This window comes from Toxotes jaculatrix, chromosome 4, assembly GCF_017976425.1.
Source record: "Toxotes jaculatrix isolate fToxJac2 chromosome 4, fToxJac2.pri, whole genome shotgun sequence".
Taxonomy (NCBI): domain Eukaryota; kingdom Metazoa; phylum Chordata; class Actinopteri; family Toxotidae; genus Toxotes; species Toxotes jaculatrix.
Genome location: NC_054397.1, coordinates 8,809,957 through 8,835,972, shown reverse-complemented (window position 1 = coordinate 8,835,972; position 26,016 = coordinate 8,809,957). Strand labels below are relative to the sequence as shown.

General features: G+C 40.7%; 1 protein-coding gene across 5 annotated transcripts in view; it reads right to left on the bottom strand.

The window, feature by feature from the left end:
* Positions 1-26,016, bottom strand: part of inpp4b (inositol polyphosphate-4-phosphatase type II B) — a 103,065-nt gene that overhangs the window by 52,482 nt on the left and 24,567 nt on the right. For all 5 annotated transcript variants that reach the window (XR_005894007.1, XR_005894006.1, XM_041037259.1 and 2 more), the window contains 3 exons: positions 24,763-24,842; positions 4,925-5,036; positions 1,263-1,332 (listed from right to left, as the gene is read on the bottom strand). Coding sequence is in view for 3 of the 5 variants with exons in the window: in XM_041037259.1 (XP_040893193.1) it covers positions 1,263-1,332; positions 4,925-5,036; positions 24,763-24,842 (262 nt within the window). In the remaining 2 variants the exon portion in view is untranslated. The remainder of the gene's footprint in view (positions 1-1,262; positions 1,333-4,924; positions 5,037-24,762; positions 24,843-26,016) is intronic.

Sequence of the window (26,016 nt, the reverse complement as noted above, 5' to 3'; positions counted from 1 at the left end):
ATTCGGATTGCATCTAAAGGAAATGGGATATTCAGACATAGTTGGCGTGGGGATCTGAGTGAAGTGAAATGGATGACAAAAATAAATGGGGAGTGAGGGACACATGGAGAGAATGGGGTGAAGGCACAACCTTAATCGGAAGAGCGACAGTTGCCGACTTCCACCTCCGTCAGAGAAGAGGATTAACCCCTGAACCCCCCTGCCACCACACTAATCTGACCACCAATAAGATGCTTCCTTTTCCCTTCCTGACACCTCTTAAGAAAATGACTTCCTGAGACGTGCTGTGCGTGGGCTCCCCTATCTCCCCGCTCTCTGTATGCTCATTTTGAAAGGTAATAAAAGTGGAAGACTAAATTGCATTACTCAATCTGGTGGGGTCTGCCGGGAGGGGTATTGTTTTGACGGGCTGCAGATGTGCACCTGCAAACATGGCTGCAGTTCACAAGCTAATCACAGCTGAAACAGTAAGCGACAGTGACACCACGACTACAGGCGTGGGGCTGCTGGGGGGCTTAGGGAGGTGGTGGGAACCTGGATAAAAGAGAAAATGGATGTGTGGAACAAATGAATTCATGGGATGAAAAACGGAAACAAGTTTCCTAAGTCTCCTCTGAACAAGGGCTGTGAAGTTTCAACACAGCAGGAGTCGTGACCTTTTCAAGTCTATCCTTTTTCTGTCTACATGTCTTTCATTTTCTCTCTCGTTTGCTACCAGTGAGAGGGCTAGATTTCTGTGCTGCCGCTAAATTAGATTCACGCAGCAAGTATGGCATCTTTTGCTTGTCTTCAGTTAGTCCACAAAGAACCAAGTAGGTTTATCTCATTGTAAGATACCTCTTGTTATCCTTTCTAGCTGTCTAAAAATCCCAAACGTTCTGTCAAATCAGTAAAACAATAAATTCTGTAATCAAACAGGATACTTCAGAGAAACCTCAAACCTCGTTAGTGGAGAGGTTATTCAAGGGCAGTTCAGTGTTATTTAGATGCATATCCACATTAAATGACTTCTGGATAAAGGAAGATGTAATATGATGTTAACTAATGGAATGCTTTGTTAAAATAGAGTCTAAATGAATTATTTCAATTGCTCCCCTGAAACCATTCCAAGGTAAGTTCTTGCCATTGTTTCTTGCAAAACAAACACTGTTTATTAAAAAACTAAAAAGAAACAAAATATGAAGATATAGGAAGAAAGGTGACTTAGAGAAGAAATGTTTTAATGGTGACATTTCAGCTGTTCAGCAGGGTGTGAATCTTACCTGGTCCTGTGAGGGGGTTGTTTTCTCTGTCGACGCAGGCATGGGATGCAGACTCCCAAACCATGGGACACTGGAAAAGAAAAGAGTAGACAGAGAGACACGGAGAGGAAATATTACTTGACATCAAATTTTTCTTTTTGAAACCACAGCAGTGATGGTGAGGTATTTCTCTGAGGAGCTGGCAGGCTTTGATGATGAGTGTTACATGTGAGCTACAATGGAGATGACCAAACCCATATGCCAGTGCAGCCTGAGACCGTATTTCATCTGACAGACACTGTAGTTTAGTTGGGTTTGAAAAATCCCAAGTTAGCACTGTCAGTCAGATGCAATATATTAGTGTCAAAACTAGTCAGCAGCTCCCGTACGTACTCTGTTACATTCAACTAGGTTGATCCAATCTGGCTGTACAACAACAACATTGAGTGGTTCAGATTCTGAACTGTCAGACTGAAATGAAACATGAAATTTCAAACATGTTCACATTAGTGCAATTTAAATTACTTTTGAATGTAGATGTGCTGATATGAATGGTTTAATATGCGATTGAATATTTTTGCTTTTGGTTTCCATTTGTTTGATATGGATTTCTAATACTGCAGTAATGTAATGTAGTGTCAGTAACACAACCTGTTACGCAGATCGAAACAGTGGGTCCTGTATGTGCTGTATGCACATTGCCAATACTACATTTAAAGACTAGACCCATAGGGAACCAACACAGAGCAAACATCTGCTGCTGCACTGCTCTGTTTTTAGTTCAAATGTTCAAGCATGTTGCACTTCTGCCTTCACTGCAATCAGTGATATCACAGCAGGTGACAGCTGAAGAAACACCTGCTGCGCTGTCACTGATTGGGTGGTGGGTTGGTAATGTGTTACCTAAACTGCCATTTCAGGCTTTATCATACTATAGTTTCCTCCCTGATAGCTGATTTCAAATGACTATGCACTGACATACATGTTATGCTTCATACACAGAATAACTACAGGTTAAGTAGCAAATGAGATAATATAACAACCAACAGCAGTAGTTTTCCTAATCCCATTTTGCCTTTTTTCTTTTTTTTATGGTATTAAAAAAAATGGTGTTTACACAAGGACTAATGAAACACATATGACTGTTAGCTAAGCCTGTTCCAGCACATTTACAGATTACAATACAGAGTGGCAGATTTACTACTGGGCCCTTGATTTCAGACAGAAGTAGACAAAAGCAGACTTGTCATTTCCAACCACTGATTTTGCCAGTTGAAATGACTTTCACTAGCAGATTTCATCCGCTGTAGCCAGGTAAGTAAGCTAATGTTAGGTCCATGAGTTTGACTTTTTTCATGTTCGTTTCCGGCTGGCTTGTTTTAAAAGGAGAATCTTTTAAGGGTGTCTTAATTTTGCACTAGACAGCTACACACAATACTGATATTAAACCTGCATGTCCGAGGTAAAAACATCTGTATCCTCAAAAGCTGATTATCCATGTAGAAGACACAGTAATAATGAAACAGCATTATTCTTGTATTGCAGCGTAAAGATGGTCAAGTAAGAGAAGGAAAAATTAAGATCAGACTGTTATTTTGTTCTGACATAACCATGTTTGGCTGCTTAGCTTACATCCCTGTTCGTATTTTCAGACAGAATGTTTTCACTTTTAATGTTAAAAGAGAAAAGGCTTTAAGGATGAGGGCTAACCAACGGCTAACCAAAACAAATTACAGATTAAAGTAAATCAAAAATAAAATTACTTTGACAAATAGTGTAAAACTATACCTTTCTGGCTATGCATTCTACTCCTCATAAATCCCAAATATGTCCAAGTTAAACTGCTGCCTCTGCTAGGCCTTTGATACTGAAAGCCTTCATTGACTCTTGATGTATTAAGTCTGGGACTCCTCATCAAAACAATACTGACAACTAGCAATCTTTCTTGCTCACTGTATGTCAGCTCTGCCCTGTCTGATGAACCATTTAACACAGCTAGACAGCCAAACCTGTCTCCAGAAAAGGACTTTAATGACTGCTAGGAACAATCTATCAACTCTCCTAGCTCAGAGACCTGATCCTGAATAAAACAGACTCCCAACCAAGAGCCATGCTCACACACAAACTCCCCAATAAAATGTGCCCGTTGAACAGAACAGACAGAAACAACTAGCATCTGGAAATTTCAGCAAGCATACAAGTAAGGCCTCTGATAATGAAAAGTATTAACAATGAGCCAAGGGCCACAGCTGTGAAAGGAGTCCCATTTTAATTGTAGGCAGGAGACAGCGTGTGTTCGATGGCTCTTTGATGACTAAAATATGTAAAGAGATCAGATCAAAGGTGACTGGAGTCTCTTTCTAGTTTCAGCTGACTGTTTTTGCAGGGTCAGTGGGATATTCATGAGCAGCAGCCACCCAAGCAAAGACAGGGAAAGATGAAACAAGTGCCTCCAACCCACCCCGCCCCCACCCCCACAGACACACAAATGCACACACGTACAGGACATTCAGGTTGCCAGACACGCACACGGCTAAGGTAAACTCAACAAGAACTTCCCCACAAGTGAGTCTTGAGTCTCAAGTGAGCCCTCCCTAATATTTGCCATATTCCTTCCCTCTTTCCTCCCCTCATCTTCTTCAACAGAAACAACACACAAGGGGAAATATGCTGTGACAAAGCCCTCACACACGCACACAGACGCACACACGCAGGGCAACACATTCATCAAGGCGACATGGGCAGATTGTCAGTGACACTCTGGAGCCTAGCAGGGAACCTCCCTGCACCAGCAACAGGGGTGGGCAGAACCGAAAGCCAGTCAGCCATGTAGGAGCCCTTGGTCAATTATATAAGACAGTGATTCAGACACACACACACACACAAAATACACGCAACTACACACACATACACACAACAACAACAAATCAACAGTAGGCAAGGACTGCAAGTCTCCATGCTACCTTGCAGAGCTGTGCTCCGGTGAAAGAAAATCTGAATGTTCCTTTTACAAAACAAAAACATCATTAAAGCTCTTCCTTCTTTACTTTTAAAAAGACTGGACTACTGCAGCACACATTTGCTTGAAAAATGCTCAACAAATCTGTCTCCATTAGGAATGTGCAGAACATTAAGTGAAATCAGAGTACATACAACTTCATTCCTGGTGTGGTGGCAACCCATTTGGATGACACAATCTTCGGTTTACTGTCAAACTCTGAGGGAGAATACTCTTTCTTCCTCTTTCTCTCCCCTGATTATATGAGTCACTTCAGAGCCTAGTTAAGCGGTATGTATTGTACGAGATTAGAGTGGAGAAGGGGGATGGCAGCAGTGGCGAGGAAGCCACATCCAGGAAATATCTTGGTCAAAAAAAAAAAAAGGTTTAGGGCCGGCAACCAAAATCCAACATAAACAGAATTAAGCGTGTCAGAATGGTAATTTGGCCAGCCCTGTCTTTAATCTTTCTTATATCTGACAAAGAGACAACACAAATGTACTCACAGACACAGACATTACACGCGCACACATCCTGTAAATCCCCATTAGGGTTTACTGAAGTTTATTTAATCTCATTGGAGGACTTGAGTAGTGCCAGTCTAATCCTAGCATTAGCACGAGGCATCTGGAGCAAGGAGCCTCTTGCTTCGTCTAGTCACTCTGCTTTTTTTTTTTCTTTTTACCTTCTGTGATGGTACGTCGCTGGTGATGTGGTCTACATCAACCTCCTCCATCTCTCCCATCTTCAGACGACTCACCACCACTGTTCCTGCTGTGCACACACCATCAGATGACCTAAAGGGAGACAGGGAGAGAAAAAAAAAGAAACATTTAGCATTAACCTCTTGATTTAATCTGTTGAATAAAAAAGTCTGCTCAGTGAAATGATCTTTTCCTCTGGCTACTATCCCTCTATGAGCCTCAGAAATACTCATCTCCGTGTTCCCCCCCCTCCCCCGCCCAACTACCCAAGCCTAATAAGCTTATTCCCAGCCTTGAACAGGTTGTGAAATTATAAAGCTGTTCGACTAAAAAAGTGAAATCAGGACATAGACGCTTGCACTGTGGTGATTTCTTTTCCTGACAGGTTTTGCAGAGGAGTCTGCATGCAGATTAAAGCTGAGACTGCTCCAGAGGGAAGTTGATGGGAGTGAAGGAAGGAACATTTCATATAACTGTTCCAATGGTCATCTAATAACCCAGGATATGTGCCCTGACAGACACGAAATTGATACTAGAGTTTTCATATCATGGAGCCCAACCAATCACTTTCCCAATCATGGAGCCATGATTAAGGAGCTGATAGAAAATCTATAGTATTGGCAGCAAGACAGACGCTCTCAAATGAAGAAAAATGGTCCCCGGGCATCGCACAAGCAAGTCTGAACACCTTAACAGACCCATCCCTAATGTGCTCAGTTCCACTCCAGCTGGAGAAAATATTGGATGTTGTGTGCCAGCCAATTGTCTAGGGAGACTGGGGGAAAGGATGACACACCCCTGCCTGAGGAGGAGAAAACACAAGGATGGTGATGGAAGCAGAAAGGATGTTTTCAAGGCCAATCCATCTTGGTCGGATACAAGAAAGAAAATCTAATCGCACCCAAGAGAAAAGAGGAAAGGGAAGAAGACATGCTGCACAGTGGTAGGGAGGAATGTGAGGGAATACATGAGAGCAGGAATGGGAGCGCAAGGAGGGAAACGGAGGGAAAAGCATCTCTGTGGTGGGACACTGGGAGCTTCAGTTAGCGCTTAATGTCTCACAGCAGTCCCCAAGCAGAGAAAATAACATTGGTTGGTTGATAAATCTAATCATTGTCCCTTGCCAGACACCTGTCTCAATGTTTACTCCTATGCTCATCTTCCTGTTTCCCCCCATTCCTCATCACCTCTCTCTCCCTCTGTTTTTCTGTGCAACAGCAGAGTGAAGCGAGGTAAAAGAAAGTCACCCTGACTTTGAAAAAGCAGTATGTACTGACAGTGTCCCACAAATAATCGAGGAAATGGAGATTAACATGCATCACATTCAGTGATAGCCCTCCCGAGGCAAACCTTAGGGGTTACAGTGGCCCTCTACTCTTCAGATTGCTATGCCTCAATCCACTAATGAAACCCTCCATTTAAACCGACCAGGGAGATTTTTTTTTTTTTTTTAGAATTGCTTTAAAATAATTGATTTATGACTTTGAGAGATATTTAGGTCAACAGATATGTGATTGTATTTGTATCCAAAGGTAAACTCAGCACCTGCTCAAATTCAATCTTTATATATTATTATCTGTGGGGAAAAGAACTCTTCTGCAGCTTATTCCAGGGAGCAGAGATGATTTGATTTAGCTCTGTCATCACACTGATGGTTTACTGTACAAATTCTGCAAAAATCAAGCAAAGAAAAGGGCAGAGACGTTAACATCCTGACAGGATGTCTGGTCTGCAGTGACACACCTTTATTTTTTTTTTTTTAGGTAACTACAGTCATTTAGAATGCACACAAACTGACCTCAAATTAACTTTGAAGGTTTTGATGAGAGCTGTGGATGAAAAAGAAGCCTGCCTCCCTTCCACTCCCCTCCCCTCCCAGATCCCATCCTTTTCCATTCCTCTCTTTCCGTCTGTTAGAGCTGGCATGGAAACAAATCTGCAGATTGTTCTTTGCCTGCGAGCCCATCTTTTTTTTTTTTTTTTTTTATAAATCTAATTGGCCCAGGATCTCTTTTATGACAACACTTAATCAGACAGCTTTGTTAAAGTGACAAAAATAATGTGCTTAAAATGTCTGCTGTGAATTGGCACAATTCAAAAAATAATTAGTTATCAGGGAAGTGCCTTAACAGTTTTTGATAGCCTCTCTTGCAATTTCCAAACACATTTTCCCACATAGGAACATACAACGCAATTTATTTCAAATAACTGAACTGTACCCTGCCGGTCTAAGAGGCTTTTGATGCATGCACCACATATGTTAAGTATGTATACACAGTACTTACACAGCAATTTACAGTCTATACTGTAAGTTATCTGTAGGAAATAAAAGTCCCCAGCTAAGTGTCAAATCCTACATTTACTTCCAGTTCCACTGAATAATAACTGGAATAAATGAATTCTCTCTTTATAGACATAGTTATGGAAAATGTACAGTTTATTGTCCACTAATGATGGCAAAAAATCCCAAACTTCACACCAAGGGTCAATGAATTAGTATATTATTCACTGCAGAAGCTGCTGTACTTTGCTTGTTTAGTTGTGAAGCTATGTGTAACCATTTTTATTCCAGGGATAAAAATAAACATGCTAGAAAAGCTAATTTGTCCAATAAACACTGACTGCAATGGCTGTTCAAAGCATGACGACAGACAAATTAAGTGCAGTGACACTCAGTAACTTATGAACAATGAATTTAACAGTCTGTCACACTGCAGTTTGTGATCTGAAGATTTCTGACAGGCTTTAAAGTAAGGATGGATGTATTCAGTTAAATGGGAAACATATCCACCAGGGCTAAAAAAAAATGTTGTCACAATTTGTCTTAAAACTGAAAAAATTCTCTGAGCAGCTCTGAGCAGAATGGACGTGGGAAGGGTCGTATGGATTTGTACATAATAATGATGATGATGTGAAAAATCTTAGGAAGTCGACAGTCAAATAGAGAAAGACAGACAACAAGAGGACTAAAAGTGGACAATCAAATGCTCTCTTTTTGATGCTTTGTTGAGGCTCAAAGATGGAAACTGAGTGACGTCAAGTGAAGGACAATTCATACAGAGAATTCAGAATTTTCAAAGGTGTGAATGTAAATGCTTGTGGGTGGGGAAAGTTCATCAAAAAACTTCAAAGCAACAATACTTCTGTGGCTGTCAGGCGCATTTCTCTGTGGGAAACCTCACAGAGGAAAACACCTGACACCCACAGAAAAGGAACAAAACACCACTGGCTTTTCCTCTCACATGGGCTCGCTTCAACTGTAGGAAACTAAAAATTCACAGCAGGACCTGGAAAAACTATTTTGGTTTTTGCTCTGTGTTTTGCCCACAGAAGATTTGGTCTTGGAGTCCTCCAGGACACCTAAAAGCTGTACATGTGGATCGTGAGTGGTCAAAGAAAACTAATGGCCAAGATCCTACACTGGCATCGAGAAAGCTATAGCCTTGAAGTGAAGCAGTGAAAGTGTAGATGGGATTCTTGACCCATATAAAGCTGGATGGGTGGGCTAAATATAGCGCTGGCTAGTTTTCACTGAGGACAGATGTTAGGACACGGGATTGTAATAATGGGGAATGCCAGCTTTCGAAGTAATGCTGCTGGTCCAGACTTTCATTGGGGATGAATGACATTATCATGTGACTCAGCAGTAATTGCACATTTTGAAACTGGAGGACTGACTCTATCAATAAGACTACACTGCAGGCATTCTTCACAGAACTGTCCAGAATCACCAGGGGACCCTATACTGAGCACATACTCTCTGGCTTGTCTGGACCACTTGAAGCATATTCCCAAAGAAAAAAACTGCCCTGGTTTTCTCATGATGAAAGAGGCTTGCACGAAAATATATATATTCACTCTGAATCCAAATGAATGCAAAACACCCTGTTTATCTTGTATTTAAGTTTTGTAAAAATCTGGTTGGTACTAATGCTAACTATTTTTTTGTGGAAGTGGCATGCTCAGAACTTTTTATGCTTGAAAGGTTGAACAGGCATCAAAATTTCAATCAAAACAACCTGATTTATCCAGAATAAACCTGTGTGATCAATCTCTACAACATGCAAATTTATGCAATGAAAAAAAAACAAACTGTTTGTCTGCTGCAATACATCTGTAATACGCAGAATAGGAGCGATGCCAGGGCAAAATGCATACTTGCACAAGATTTGTGAGTTTTAATGCATCCTATTTGTTCCAGTTCCATCACACACATGCTACTGTACCCCTGCATGATGAGAACTGTGATCACTCTACATTTACTTTTATGTTAGCGCTTAACCGCTGCCAGAAGCAGTCTGATATAAGCTGTTTTCACAGAAGAAGCAAGGTGGAAAAAAAATATGCAGAAAGGATGCTGTTTCTTTAACCAGTGACATCAATGCAGACTGGGATTCAAGAGCAGGCAGTTGTGTGCATTGTCTATATATTTCAGAGAATTTCAAGAATGACGGGAGAGATATGATGTTGTAGCAAAAGAACTAAGAAAACTCAATGGGAAAACCCCTTGTCCCATACTAACATGCAAGCTACTATGGGGTAGAGTGACAATCTTTGCCAATATAATGTTTCTAGACAGTAATTTCTGAGAAAAATAAATGTTTGAATATTGTGCTGTAAACTCAGAGAAACATATTGTATGTTTCCATGTGATAATGGTTTGCAATGCATGTTACAGCTCTGTGAAGCAGCTAGTGCATGTCAATCTGTGAATAGCTGTAATGATGCAATGCAGCAGCATGCATCATTACCACCTCACTTACTGAGGTACTTAAAAACAGTCTGTTTTAAATCTCAAAATATTTATGTTTGAAAAATAAAGAAACATGTTAAAGGTATCCTGTTTAGTCAACCACACTGTTACCTGCCATGGGAGAAAGGACTAACAAGACAGTGTTAGAATAGAAAAGAATAAAATTCAACATTGTAGAACACGCCTGTCTAGATTTGGGGCTGTGGTTTAGACGAGAAGAGGTCAAGAAACTGTTCTCACTTGTACTTCCAGTTGTTTTTACCACAGGCCTATGGAAACCTATAGAAACAATGTGAGAAGATTATAAATTAGCTTTATTTCATGCCGAGGAGCATGGCTACACAACGTTACAACAGGTCATAGTGTTCATGGTGGTATGGGCTGGCAGAGAGACTAGCGGCAGTAATGAGACTGAAAAGGTGGGTCTATTTAAAAAATAATGAGCTGCATTGGTTGCCCCTCTATCAGCATACTTTCAGCCTACTGATATCTTGTTCACCACTGAGATATACTCTAATATAACATTTCAGTTGCCAATTTTGCATCAATAACTATCCACACTGATCTTATTTTTTTGTTTTAGTTTATTATACAGTAACAGATGTTCTGTTGTAGCTACTCAACAGTGACTCTTTACTGTCCTATTACCCAGGTTAACAGTATTACATTAAAAGGGCTGTTTTCCAGTTGTCTGCCACAGGTGCTACTGCACTCAAGATGTTAACACATACACGCTCACAGGCAAATGCATTGCACAGTTCGTCTGTTGAGTGAGTAAAATGAATCAAGTCAGTATCTTTTTTATTATGAAATTTTCTCTTTGTGCTTCCATGGACACTCCTTTCTTGCTGAGCCACAGCAGGGGGACAGTAAAGCATGCAGGAATTTTGTACTTAAAAGACTTTGAAAGATATTTAACTTGCTGAACTCAGACTGCTGAAGTCTCTTATTAGCTTAGCTTAGTAATGCATTTGTGCACAAAACAAGGACTGTGGATTTTGTCCTGCATCACCAACGCTGCTCTTGGAAGGGATCTCTTCATGGCCAGTATGAAGAGAATAAATTCTAACTTTTTCAATGTTCACATGGGCATGTGAGTGCAGTTTTGAGATAGACTTGGAAAAAATGTGAACCTATCCTTTAATGTGCATGACAGTTGTTGAAAAATTGGATTTAAGGCCAGACATAACATAGAAACTGGGTAAGGGCGAGCACCAAGTGTCAATCACAAGGAGAAATGTAATTACATACACAGAGTCCCTCATTCCTCACCTCACCAAACCAACAGACACACATACAAATCATCATTTGGCTGCTTCCAGCATGCTACGAACAACAGTTCTCATTATTTCTACAGCAGAATTCAATCCAAAGCTTTTTTTTTTTGTAAAGGCATACAGTGTTACAGATGATGAGAGTGATCAAAAGATGCATGTATTCTTGTTCAAAACTGTGTGCATTCACAGATGTGTGAGTACATGGCATACATTCAGTGTGAAGTCCTTGAAAAGCTAAGTGCAGATCAATGACAATTGAATGAGGGTGGGTGGAGGCGATGGCTGAGTGGGAGAGGGCAGGTGGTGCAGCGACACAGAGCGGCGTACTGTATGCCCAGATGATGACCTTCGTCACCACTTACTCAATGAATACTACATTATCAACACTTCAGTGGTAGGGGGTCAAACCAAGCTATCACACTGCACTGCAAAAGAAGAAAACCCCTAAATATCATTCCCACACATGCATCAGGATCTGAAAAAAAAAAACTGAGGAGAAAATCACATAGTCTTTTCATGTGTAATGACTTGGAAACAGGGAGAGAGAGTAGATGCCCCCACAGAGAGCCACCAAGGCTTCATAATTATTTTTCAACAAACTGTAAGAAAGCTGACAAAACAGAGTCTCCTCTCATCTGTGTCAAACAGATGGTTTTTGTCCTGTAAATTGCACTTGAAAAAGACGCCAACCAACAGTATCTAGACTGCCAATAACTCTGACAAGCATGCACTGACTGAAGGATGGGAGATGAATTTTTTTTTTTTTCTCAGCTAAAGGTAGTGAACATTGGCTTGATGAAGAAATGAAATGTTAATGCTTAAAGGAATAGTACAGAAGACACTCAGTACACTGGAAACTGTCTTCTCTCTGTATAAAGGCAATAAAATAGGACCAACTTGGATTAATAATGGATTAAGAAAGGGGGAAAAAAGGAAACATTTTTAAAGGTTTTTGCTGGAAGCATGCTGTATAAAGGTCAAGAGCATGGATGTGCCCCCTGCTTTTATTCATTCAAGTTAAAGTAAGATAATTGCTTGACAAAATCAGTCAACCAACAGAGTAAAAGAGAAAGTTTGATTGCTAAGAAGTACAGTGCAGGTCTATAAATGGCCACCAAGCTTTGACATGCATGAAATGGTATTTTGATCATAGGTTCAGTAATTTAACACACAGCAACAAAGGTGAGCTAAAAATGTCCTGAGTGTGTCTGTTAACACTTTCAGTGTGTTGCACTTCTTTAATTGACTGCCTTTTCTGTGTGTATTTCTCTGTAAGTTAAGCTGTAAGGTGCGGGAAACAGACTTGAAACTGTCAACTGCTTTTCTGCTGGTGTGAAGTTGCGCTTGCAGTCATTTGTGCTGCTGTTTGCTGCCGCTAATAACCGTTACCACTGCAAACGCTCACTGACCGCTGCATTTTAAACTGATTCATGAAGTATTTCTCAATAAAGTGTTACTCAACACCACTAAACATTTTAACATGTATTTCATCATCTAGTATAAAAAGAAGAAATGGTGGCATTTATACAGCCTCTCATTCACCCTTGTACGTTGACCCAAAGTGTAAAACAACAGGTTGTGGTTTTACATAGGGTTAAGTACAAGACTAGCTCTTGGTCAGAAATAGCGACTTCCTGGAGTCACTGCATGAGGACTTCAGGTCTTCAATATAAGCTAACAGGCTTTATATTTAGTGTGAAGATATGACAATGGTATTTAACGACCAAATAGAACCAGTTTGTCAGATTTTGCGCTGCTCACTTCCACAAAAGACTGTGTACATTTTTTTTTCACATATGCAGTAGTTACTCCCCGAGACCTGTAAACAGACTTTGATATGTAAAATGTGTGGCATTCTTTTTAAAGTCTAAAAGTCTACTGAAGACTTTTAGACTTAAACATCCAAGAACACACTCCTCACTCATTCAATCATTTGCTCACTCACTCACCAAGGCTACACTGCCCATTTTTTGCTGTTTACCTGCTGCTAAATACTGATGAATAGTGTAGAGTGCTTCTCGATTGTCTTGTTGTTTAATTGACACTGAATATTCCTAAGACAATTTTTGGACTGTATTCTGTCAGCTCTAAACCCTAAAATTTTATCTTCTTCCTCTTTAAGTTGTTCCTCTCCACCCCAAACTGATTAGGCAACGGCCTGTTAAGACAAGGAGCCACAGAGCACTTGCAAGACAGCACCTTGTAGGCTGATAAATAGATTATGTAAGTCATTTGATCAATATGCCTTCCACTTGTGACCTTGATGGCACATTTAAAGGCATCAAAGCTCAGGACATCTACAAAAGAAAGCACTAGATCTAGACACATATACATACAAATGGCACACACACAAAATGAGATCGAAGAAAGAGAAAGAACAGAGACAGGGAAAGAGTAAGAGCAGGAGAGCAATTCCTTGCTCTATGTGGCATGTGATTGTTCCTTGCTACATCATTACTAAACTGTTACTGGGAAAGCTGCAACGGGATTGTGTCAGGGTGATCTATGTCGAGGTCCTGGGACACCTAATAGGGCTAAGCCACAAGGAATAGTAGGTTTCATTAACAACAACGTCAGGGGAGGAAGAACTAACAAACCTTTATCTGTGTGCCTACATAGCTTTGATCGGGGGATTGAAGGGGATACTGCATGCAAATGACACTTACACACACATACATGTGCATGTATGTGTGTGTTAAGAGAGGAAGATAGAGGACAGACAGTGTGTGTGTGTGTGGTAGCTAAAGGAAAGCAGATGAAGTGTGAGAGCTACTGTTGCTACTGGTGATTGCACTGGCTTGTTGACATAGGCACGCAGTAAATGATAGGTGTTCTGTGCTCTGGCAAAGGAACTGAATGGGGACGTGGTAGGAAGGCCATGTATCTGCAGGGAGTTTTAGGTGGTAATGCAACACGAATACACCTGCACGCCCACACCTTCCTTCTCTGTCACACACACATACACACACACTGAGACAGATGGGAATGGGTGAGTGAATGTCTGCAGAAAAGCAGGTTAACACACTCAGCAGGACCCATAATCCATAGGGACTTTCCAGAGATGAAGGTAAAGAAACAGAGACAGCAGAGGAGTTGAGAATGCTAATGAATAGGAAGCAAAGTGAAGCCTTGTCCTGGCATTTGCCTCTTCAATCTTCAGCAATGCTGCATCTTTGCAACTGCCATATGTTAGCACTAATATAAAGATCATCGCTAACACAGCAGATTTTGTGTTTTCTTCATTGCCTCCCCTCTACCTTTAGGATGCAATTTAAATTTTGACCAGTGTTAAAGTGCAACAATTACCTTTGGCTGTTTCCTAACATTAAACATTAGTGAAGGTGCCATTTAACTTGTAATCAGCCATTTAACTTATAAGCCAGCAGCTACTGAGACTGCTGAGCCTATAGGCGTTGACAATATCAACGTCACATGTGCAAAGACGAAAAAAGTCAAAGTGTATTGTCCATTATGTTTTTTCAGTTGTTTCGTATTATCAGACTGACTGTAATCCAAAGACGGTAGAGTCTGTGTGTATGGTTTGTTTAATATTAAGATAAAGCTCTATTGTAGCCGTCAAAAGTAACAATATGAAAGTCTTCAGCGGATGTGCCAAGGACGGGTTGATGTCTGCTACTTCAAAATGAATGATCAACTGCTTATCAGACTGTGCGTGTGTGTGGAGGGATCTAAGTGAATTAAATTACATGTAAAAATGTTTGTGTGCATGCTGAAAAGCTCACAGCTAGATCCTGTTTGTAAAAAGCTTAACAGGCAGTAAATACATTTGCAAAGAAAGAAAATGCCACCATTTCATAATAAACAGTTCATATAAAAGTGTGTAGATTGAGATCATAACAACCAGGTGAGTCTCAGGTTAATATTCCCCAAGGGACTCAAAGTCACTTTCAAAAAACAATAAGAAAGGTCAGAAGTAACTCTGCTATCAAAACTAGCCTTTGAAATCGGGTCATGGCAAGCAGCCTAGAGCTCTCTTCTCCTTCCTGATGAATGAGAGGGATTTAAGAGCTGTGTTGATGCAGGTCATTGGTATAGACAAGGCAGGTAGTTAGCATTCTGCATAGGCTCCTTCTCACAGTGTTAAAAAGACAAGGGGATCAGGTTCTGCAAAGTTGTGTGTGTGTCCCTGAAAAACGTCAGACAAACATGGAGCAGCATACTATTGTGACCTTTATGCAAACAAAGTAGCGTATGTAAGCTGTAATAGCAAAAGATCCTCTGTGCGTCTTCTATTCCTGGACAGAAAAAGATAAGTGCAAAGAAGCCAAAACTTAAGGCAAGAACTATTTTCTCTATTTCTCTATTTTATCATCATCTCTCTCCCACTCACCCTCTCCTTCAAATAAAAACTATATAGCTTAGGTATTTAACTAAGACACAATTCCAGGGTGCAGATTACTATTACTGGGCTATGGCAACAAGAAAAATATCTGACCTTGACCCTAAATGAAGTCTGGACTGAGACTCCCTTTAAGTCCAAACTGAAGGACTGAAGGTTGTCTCAGTCCTTCAGCCCTCATTACAAAAACATGAAAGCTATTTAATAGAGGATTTGGCCACACATTCACAAGCCCCTGTGGTGTATGTGTGTGTTGTGTTTCTGTATGTGTGGGTGCGTATGTCCACACAAACCAATATCTGAAACAACAAATTTATGCACACATCCCAACTCCTTTTGCTCACACACACTGAATGACCAGACCTGAGTGACCATTTATGTAAATGCGGGTGAACAAAATAATAGAAAAGCGCCCGAGCAGCGTATCCCTGCAGTGTACACAGTTTACTCCAAACAGTGTCAACATTATGAGTCAACATGAGCTTCTTGTTATGCAAATGTAAGATACATGTCACCGTGGATATGCAGCATGCATGATTGGACAAACACAAGTAGAATAGATTCAAGTTATTCTTGTTTGCTGATATGCTCTAAACAGCAATGAGCGGGTGACTCTTGAGATTTCCCAAGGTTAGTGGAATCAGACACAAAAACAAATACAGCACATGCAGCTTTTCTTGGTGGCGACACAAACAAGTTTCACAACCTATTTCATTCCTGATAAAGAATGAATGCACTACAACACTGTGCACTGCTAAAATACAGAATTTGTAAGATCCTGGAGATGTCAGTCAAGCTCTGTTTGTACATGCCGACACAGTTGTGAGAAGTGGTCTAACACCTGTGTGGATGAACTGTAAGTTTTTAAGACATTTAAAAATTTCAAAAGTTCAATAAAAACAAGGCAAATATGAATATTAAAAAAACACCTATTTATAAACTGGTGCAAATAACATTATCCAGAAACCATAAAACGCAGACACTTATGGTACACTCCCACTGGTGATTTTAATTGTCTTGGATGATTAAACCTCTTCTCGTGGCTGTGTAGGGGTTTACAATCTGTGCTTATCTGACATCTCCCTCGCTCTCATGTAAACTTTGTTGCACCTGTTGTTTAGGCTGACCATTATCATCCTTATGAATACATGGAGTCTGGTCACATCACTTAATTCCCTGCCCACCTTCAATCTGACCCAAAGTGTAATAAGCCAGAACAAGTGAAAGCTTGTCAAGTGAAAAATGCGGTGAAAAATCTGACGCTTAAAATAGCTAAAGTGGCCACAAAGCTGGGTTGTAAAAGTTACTACTAAAGCTACAGTATGATCAATAGCTTCCATAAAACAAAGAAGTTAATTACAAAATAAAGAAAACTATTTTAAATTATTACAATGCACAGTGCACGAAACGCAAACATCTGAATATTTAAAGGCATTATATGCCTATAACTGGACACTGCATTGCATGATTGTGGATGATATTAAACAGCAAGTCAGACAGGATATTATGCATGACCCTCACCTTCTCTGGTGCACATATTGGAGCTGGAGCAAGAGGAAAGATTGCATTGCTCCCTGCCCCAATCTTCCCAGCAGGGTGCTTGAACGATGGAAAACCACAATTTAATCTCAGAGCAAAAATAGAGGATGGCATATAAATATATAAATAAATGAAACACAAACCTTTGAGACATGATTTTACACACCTTCTACCCTCCCTCCCTTTTCCTCTCTCCATTTTGTCCTCATTATCATCCTCTCATCACTTAGACAAGGACTTGGCATGAGCTGTGCCCCTAGCATGCCTCAGCACCATGTCGGGCCAGATTTATTAAATCTCTCTTCTCCATCTTTGGCTCCTAAGACCAGACTCATTTTCTCATCTCTTCGACCTATACATCTTTTGTTGCAAACACATGAGCTATGGAAAGAACCTGATCAATGACCGACCTGCACTAACAGATCTTACCAGAGCTCTATTACCTTGTTTAATGTGGATGTTAAGTTAACAGCTCTATACCTATGCTGGGAGTTATCCCTGATGTTCCTTCTCAGTTTATTGGAATAGTAATTACTCATGGCAGGTAATTAAGGCCGCTTGTCAATGGAATATGTCCTTTTCCCCCCCATTTTTCTCTCCGAGTTGCATTTTCAAGCCAAGGTGCAGTATTGGCCGAATTAGTTATTTTCATATTCTGCCCATGAGCCCTAATGCCTGGGGGATCTTACAGATTATGCAGAGGAACTGTGCGAAAAAGAAGCATTTTCAGTATTGAAGGAGGAAAATGAGGAGGCCATGTGCCATTAATTTCCAGGCCATATGTGCATTTATTTCAGCCCATCTGAGTGCCTTTTTTCCAGCTTTTACATACATATGCGGTGTGTGTGGTTGTGTGTGTGTTAGGATTATCATATATCCTGTGCAGAGTGTAAAGCAACTCTATGTGTGCACATATGTAATGTGTGTGCGTGCATAGTTAACCTTGTGTACACTTTCATGCAAGCAAGGTAATGTGAGTGTAAACTCATTCCACATGCATTAAATGCAATTTATTTAATTATTTCTCTCTCTCATACACACACAAACCTGTTTCCAACATTCCCCTCCATGTGCAAGCTACAGATAAAACATTTCCCACCAGCCATACGCTCAAACGCGGTAGCTTTAAGTGTCCTTTAGACTCCCCTGAGTGCTTTGGTACATATGTTACTGTATTCACTGCTACACTGATAAAACAAGAAGGCACCGTAAATGAAGACATTCATATGTTTAATAATTATCCTCATTTCATTTTCATTTTTTTCCAGACTAAATAGTCCTGCGGTTCAAATTCAGCAGCTAATGACTTCGCAGTGAAAAATGGTGACATATGTGAGAGCGTGTGTGTCTGTCACAAGGGAGCGAAGAAGAATCACTCCTCTGAGAAGTGTAATTAGCGATGCTGCTTTACATTTGGCGCAGACATGAACAATCAAATGTTTACATTAAAATACTGTCTGGCATTTTTGTGACATGCCATTTACGACAAAGAGATCCCTAATTTTGAATTCCCCTGCGAGATGAAGAGCCTGAAGATATATGAAGATATATTAGCCTTACCATAACCTCAATCTACCCTACCTAACCAGAATCAACCCTCAGCAACTTCCTGTAATGTGACTGTGTGATAAGATTAATGTCCCCACAGCATGAAAGATACAAGCACACACACAACTATGCCCACAATCACAGTGACACACACACACACACACAAACAGTTTTTCTGCAGTATAACTGGATCAGATAGTTGATGTTTAGGCTTTTAGGTCAGGCTCAGATAAAATCAGTCCCACGGGGTGCAGTGTAAGGGACAGTTGGCTGTCTGTGGATGACTGTGAGAATTGGGAAAGGGCGATAGTGCGAGCTCTGGGGTGGTAAAATGGTATTATCATGATAGCAGGCTGAACTTTTACTGGTGGGACAGTAAAAAGAAGCTCGATCCAATGGGACTGGATGAATAAGCCATGAAACCATGCAGCACAGCCACTGGTCTGTGATAATGTTGCCTTGCCATAGAAAATCTCTCAGACACACACGTGCACACAGACACATGCACACACACACACACACACACACCCACAAACACAAGCATACAAATTCCTATCAAAATCAAATCTCAAACTGTGCTGTAGAACTGGGTCATAGAGTGCCTCTCCTACTGAGTGTATAAAGTTTTAGAGATAACAAGAGGCGCAAAAGGAAACTACAGTTTGAGAGACTGAGAGGGCAACAGAATGAGTGCAGAGGACAAAGCAGGGCTGAAACAGCAATATGAAAACCGGGGAGTGAGCCACTAATTTGCCAAACACATACTTACACTATATAACCTTTATTGGCACCTGTGCACTCTTCTTTATATGGTGTCCACACATTTTGCCATCACGCTTGTACCACTTATACAACACTATCGATGATGTGGCGCGGTGAAGGAGGCTCACTTCCCTTTTTGGAGATTATAATCTTTCCTCCCATGTGTATACATAACATGCATTATTGAGAGACCGCTGTAGCACTGACATCTTTGCAGCTCCTTTAGCACTTGGGCTATGCTGCTCCTTCTCAGGTCCCCATTTAAACTATGCTAGATTTAGAATGTGCATGTCTGCAAAGCAAGCCAAACTCTGCACTGGAGGGAGAAACAGGAACAACCCTTTGCAAGTCATTCAGCACAAAAAATGTCAACAGAGCTTGCAGAGAGGAAGGATAAAAACTTGCAAATGTATGCAAATGGATTTCTCACTTGAGTTTGAAATAAAATGCAACAAAATCCAGAACAAATGACATTTCATGAATAAACCAAAGGTAAACAGCTCACCATTTAAATCACTTGTTACATTGCTATAAGTGGCTGTAATAGTTAAATACAAACCCTAAGACCATTAGTCAGCATGAGCCTACAGTAAATAATACAAGTCATGTACTGTATGTACCTACTCTATGTGCGCATCCAGCAGACAATTAAGAACCAAGTTGCAATAGTGATTAGTTACTGCATCATAAATAAAAATCTTCCGACTTAGTGTGAATATATGATACATTACTCAGCTGAGATATGGAAGCATTTCTAAAGGTACAGTGGCTCCTTCATTTTGTGTGACTGATGGCTACAAGAGAATCAGGCAAGGAGTCCAAGTCCATATAACACACAACCAGAGAGAGTTTTACAACAAGCTCTGAGCAGGTAACAGGGCAAAGCAGGAGGATTAACAATAACTGCAGATAAAGACTATAGGTTTAATTATCGAACAATACATGACTAAGGTTAAAACTACACTAATAACGGGTAAAATTATTATGTAACGTGCAAAAGCCTCGCTCATATTGCCAGCTCCACAGATAATATCAGTTCTTCTCAGCTCTGTGGTGTGCTTTAGCATCTTTCAGCTCAACCAGCTGTGATAAACCAGCTGTACACAACCCGCCCCCATCTCCAAACAGCAGACAGACAAGGTTAGAGACTGGCTGGTGAACATGCTGGAAAATTTAGCAGCTCAAGCCAGATATTTTGCTCAGGAGTAAGTGGTGGTGTAAATATTGGACTTCCAGTCAACAGGCAGACAGACACAAAACTCCAAATGAATGCTAATGTTGCTCCATATCTTTTGGATGTGGAACCAGGCAAGTGAATAACTGTGTATCTTGATAATATGTCAATACTGTGTTAAAGTTTGTTCTACAGCGCCTAAGTGGCCAAGAAAAGATATATTGCAGAACAGAAACAAACACATACCTTAAAAACTCTGGACATGAGGCTGCTCTTGTGTTACAACAAAGTTACAAGAAGTACGCTGGCTGTGGTGTCTGTGGAGGTTGTATCTGAGTTCACAGTAGTATAACCTCAGGCAAGTAAACACAGGACATGCTTCTCTGACACAACTATATCTATATCTAACTCATCAAATGCATACACATGTAGCCACGCAGGCATGCACACTCACCTGCATACAGATGTACATATCTTTACCATCATGGCCGCTATCTCAAACCTGCCCTCAGGTGACACAGTGACCTTGCTGCCAAATAATTTCCTTTTCGATGACTTCAGTATTGAGCACTTATCCTCTGTTCATCTCAATCAGAAGAGATACTTCCATACAAACAGTGATAAATTCCTTCTATTCAGCTTCCAGCTTCCAATTTAGACTGACTTTGTTTCCATCTTTAATAAGAGATTCAAACAGACTCTAAATAAGACATCCAACATATAGTTTTGGGATTTTTTTTTGCAGGTAGATCATAAAATTACCGTCGGACAAACTTTGGTTGAATTTGTGAGCTGACCAAACATTTCATCAATAATTCCCTTTAAATCAGATATCTGCTCTTTGATTAAGAAAGGTCCAGACTTCAAAGAAACAACTCAATTCTCCAACTAGCCTTTTTTGCTGTTGTAACTTTGTGTCTGTGCTTTATATAGGCATGTGTGTCTGCACTGTATCTGTTTGTATGCTGGTGAGTGTCTGGAGCACCTCTTTTTGGTTGTGTGAGAGCTGCAGGAAGGAAAAATTTTCTCATCATCACTTCAATGGCTTCTGGTGCCCACAAAAGAAACAGATCCTCACAAGGTCTGAGTCCATGTACCCACCACTCCCACTCATTCAACACGACACTGTCAGGAACCTTCAAAAAAAAAAAAAAAGTGACCCAAATCAAACCCGTCGTGCCTTACAGGAAACAAAAACAATCCGTGACAAACATCCTAACCAGCCACACATGAAAGTGGGTGTGAGACCTGAGAGAGGAGCTGAGATGCGGAGTGAATTCATGGAAATAAGGAATGAGCTTTGAGGTGGACAGCCCTGTAGCAGAGTGAACTTTACTGAGGGGCCAAAGTGAAAGCAAAAGTCACACACACACACACACAGGCGCTGGTCAAATACCAATTTCCTTTCTACATATGCTCAGCACCAATGTAAATCTAAAGCTTATGAAGAGAAGTTGGTCAAAGTCATATTGGTTTTAAGATTCACTGAAGGGAACCAATCCTTCCCTCATGGAGATAAAGCAGTCCCGCTTTCCCTCTGCTGAGCGAAGTCAACTTAAATTAACTGACTGAGTGGGGATTAGAACATTGTATTAAAATGAAGCATCTGTTCCTTAGAGGGCAGAATGAGTTGCACTCCTGTCCGTGTCAGTCCTGCAGCATCTGAGCTGCTTGGCCAGCAGAACTAATCTGAACTGTGAATCATAGGCTCGTCCACAGGTCAAACAGCCCAGAATGAATCATACATGCTCATGAAAAGCTGCTCATCTTTGAAATGTTTTCTCACTGGATGAACCAACAAGCAAACAGCAAATCGAATCAAGACAGTCTCCTCTGTGTGTCTGTATGTGTTACGCATGCATCGCTGACTGTCAGTGTAACACATTCGAGCTCCAACACCACACCAGCAACAGCTCCTCAGGCCATACTAACTGTGTGTGTGTGTGTGTGAGTTTATATAAAGATTTTAAATATGTTATCTGTCATTATTAAGCACAATGCAGGTGGCTCCCTGTGACCTTTTAAACTACATTACTATATTATCATCCTACACTTGGATAATCTTTTGTTGTAAAATAGCATCATACCATTGTATTACAAAGTAATGTAATGTGCTTTTGTCGGTGCAGCCACTTTACTTAAAACATCTTCAACACTCAATTCAATAAAATAAATAATGATTTTTAATCATCTCTAAAGCAGGGATTTCCAGCATTTCAGGTTTTTACTACCTCAAAACGAAGTAACGTCTTCTGCCAGTCATTGGTGATGACCAGCTAAACTGTAGATTTTTTTTTTCTCCTGGTTTTATCTGAATAATTTCATAGGCTTGAAGAGGTAAGATTGTGGCAGCACACTCAGTATCATGGGAGTGCCTCATGTTATCTTCGGGAATAACAAATACACTGCCACACAACAAAATGAACCTGAAACACAACAGTACAGTGTGACTACCAGGGAGAAAAATGGCACTTGCGCTATTCAACAGCCAGAACAACACCTGCACAAAAGTGTGCAAGTACATACACAAATGTGCAAACACACAGAAGGGGGGGCTGTAATCTCTATTCTTGCTGCAGCTCATATAGTCAATCGTGCAAGATATAATTATACCCAGTGACCTGGGATCACCTACAGGAAATGAAAAGCATAACAAAAGAAAGCAAAAGCGAAGGCAAAAAAGAGAGAGGACTGCCAAAGGGGCATATTTTCAGACACAACTATGAGTGCAAAGGAAAAAGGAAATTCAGTCTGACAATACAAACAGCGGAGATAGAGACAATTTCATCTTAACAGTTTACAGGTGGAGGGAAAACATCCCGACCACTGAATCACGCACGATAAGCTATAAGGTATTGTGCATATTTTATATTATTCTGACTGACAAAGGCAATTTCAAAAGCTTTAGCCACAGACACGGGGAAGAGGCCTGGATCTATAAACCAAAGCAAAATCAAATTCATGTTTCACACACTCACACACAGACACAAGCAAATGCTCACATGCAACACTTTCTTGCATGCACATTTACACAATGGCATATGATCCAGCAAATGGAATCTAGTCCCTGGTCCCCGTGGTAAACTTTCACCCCTCTCCGTGTAGCCTGTGCAACAAGGCTCTTCAGTCAAGAGCGCCACGTGTGATAACTGTGCCTGGAACAAAACGGTCTCTTAGCCTTCATAACGTCTTTGTTAAGGGTAAGGTATCTGTGTCCTAACAGGAGCCATCTCATAGCGGGCACAGCAAAGAAACATACTCTGGGGTAACAGTCAATAGAGACAATACATATTCGCATACATCACTACATACAAGGGTGAATGAGAGGCAGATCGTGAAATGCTTCGGATAAAAGAGCTGTATAAATGCCACCATTTCATCTTTTTATACTAGATGATGAAATACATGTAAAAATGTTTAGTGGTGTTGAGTAACACTTTATTGAGAAATACTTTATGAATCAGTTTAAAATGCAGCGGTCAGTGAACGTTTGCAGTGGTAACGGTTATTAGCGGCAGCAAACAGCAGCACAAATGGCTGCAAGCGCAACTTCACACCAGCAGAAAAGCAGTTGACAGTTTCAAGTCTGTTTCCCGCACCTTACAGCTTAACTTACAGAGAAATACACACAGAAAAGGCAGTCAATTAAAGAAGTGCAACACACTGAAAGTATTAACAGACACACTCAGGACATTTTTAGCTCACCTTTGTTGCTGTGTGTTAAATTACTGAACCTATGATCAAAACACCATTTCATGCATGTCAAAGCTTGGTGGCCATTTATAGACCTGCATTGTACTTCTTAGCAATCAACCTTTCCCTTTTTCTCTGTTGGTTGACTGATTTTGTCAAGCAATTATCTTACTTTAACTTGAATGAATAAAAGCAGGAGGCACATCCATGCTTTTGACCTTTATACAGCATGCTTCCAGCAAAAACCTTTAAAAATGTTAGCCCCCCCTTTCTAAATCCATTATTAATCCAAGTTGGTCCTATTTTGGCTCCATGTGTATTCCAAAGTATACTGAAATGTCTTCGAAACAAGACACGGGTGTTCCTTTTCATTCCTTTCATTTAACCACTTTTCAAAAAAGACACTTATTCCCACCCCCATCTACCACAAAAAACAACAACACAAAAAGCAGATCAGAGCGCTATATTCCCACACGCTAACACAACACCCCTGATACAAACAACCCTGCCCGCTACTGCAACAGTCCTGAAACTGCTGCTGCAACATCTGTGGCTCGGTTTCTTTTCACAACTCATCTCAGTTTGATGTTTAAGTTGATCTGTCAGTTCTTGTGTGAAGAAACGTAATCTTTGGACTCTAAAGTCGGAATTTTATTTAGCCTGGAGGAACAGAGAAAGCAATGGATAGAGTATGACAGAAACAGCACACTTACCTGAGACTCAAGGTCAGTCGTTCATCTTTAGCTCTCAGCAGATCACCCACTGAAAATGTGGCACTACCGAGGAAGCTGCTCTGTAGAGTCAGAGAGAGAACATAAAAGCTGGTTAACACGAGTATTTCAGCCGCAAGTAAACAGTCAAAAAATAAAACAACAGAAAAACACCACTGAACAACTCTTTTCTTCTCTTGGTCATATCCTAGAGGTGTTGAAAATAGGTAAGTGTGAGACACAATGTGTCAGAAATCACTTTAAGCCCCGTGATCTGAAAAAGCAAAAATGTGAGATCTTGTTGACACGAGGCACAGGGACAACATACAATCTACTCCCCCTGTCTGTCTCCTTTTCACCCTCTTTCTCCCTTTTCTCACTGCTCTGACAACATGTGTTTGCTGCAGGCATGATGTGAACAGGGGGTGTCAGCACACCAGAACTGGGTCATGGAGAGAGAAGTAGGGGACGAGCCCATTAGTAACGAAGAGAGATGATCCACATTCAAAGAAAAAAAAAAAAAAAAGACAAAGAAAAAAACACACACACACTCACTCACATTCCCGCACAGGCACACACACACAAGTACAGACAAGTCCTGCACCTGCAAGTAACATTATTAACATGCTAGCTTGTGCTGGAGGAGGGGAGGGCTAAGACCGTGCCAAGGACACTCAGAACAAAACTAAAACAAAATGTAGGTAATTAACAACAGGTACAAAGGGGACTCCACATATTTCATCATACTGGGAAAGACAGATCTTAATTAAACCATCTGCAGCCTTCAAACAATCTTCGGTGAGATACTGAAATGATACACAACTGTGTAGCCTGTGAAAATAGACTGTACCAATACACCAAATCAGTGTTGCCCCAAGTACCTTATCAAACAGACTGGGAATCAGCCATAGGGCTAGGGCCCTGTATTTTTCATTATTGGTTAATCAGCTGACTGTTTCTTCAATTAATTCATGCAAGTTACATTTATTCACCCACAGAGGACCACCAACTCATTTTTAGTGTTACAGCAGTCCCTGGCCTCATGTTATTTCACATAAAAATGATTCTAATGAGTTCCACACATTGAGGTATACAGATTCTAGATGGGAAAATCAGGACTGGTACCATCACAAACCCTGAGTTGAGCTATCAGGAGAAAAAAGTCACAGTAACAGTGTCATAGAGCTGGGGTCAACTGTGGTTAAGTGGGCATGACTGATGAGAGCAAGCACCCTGAAACCCAGGTCTCACGACAGT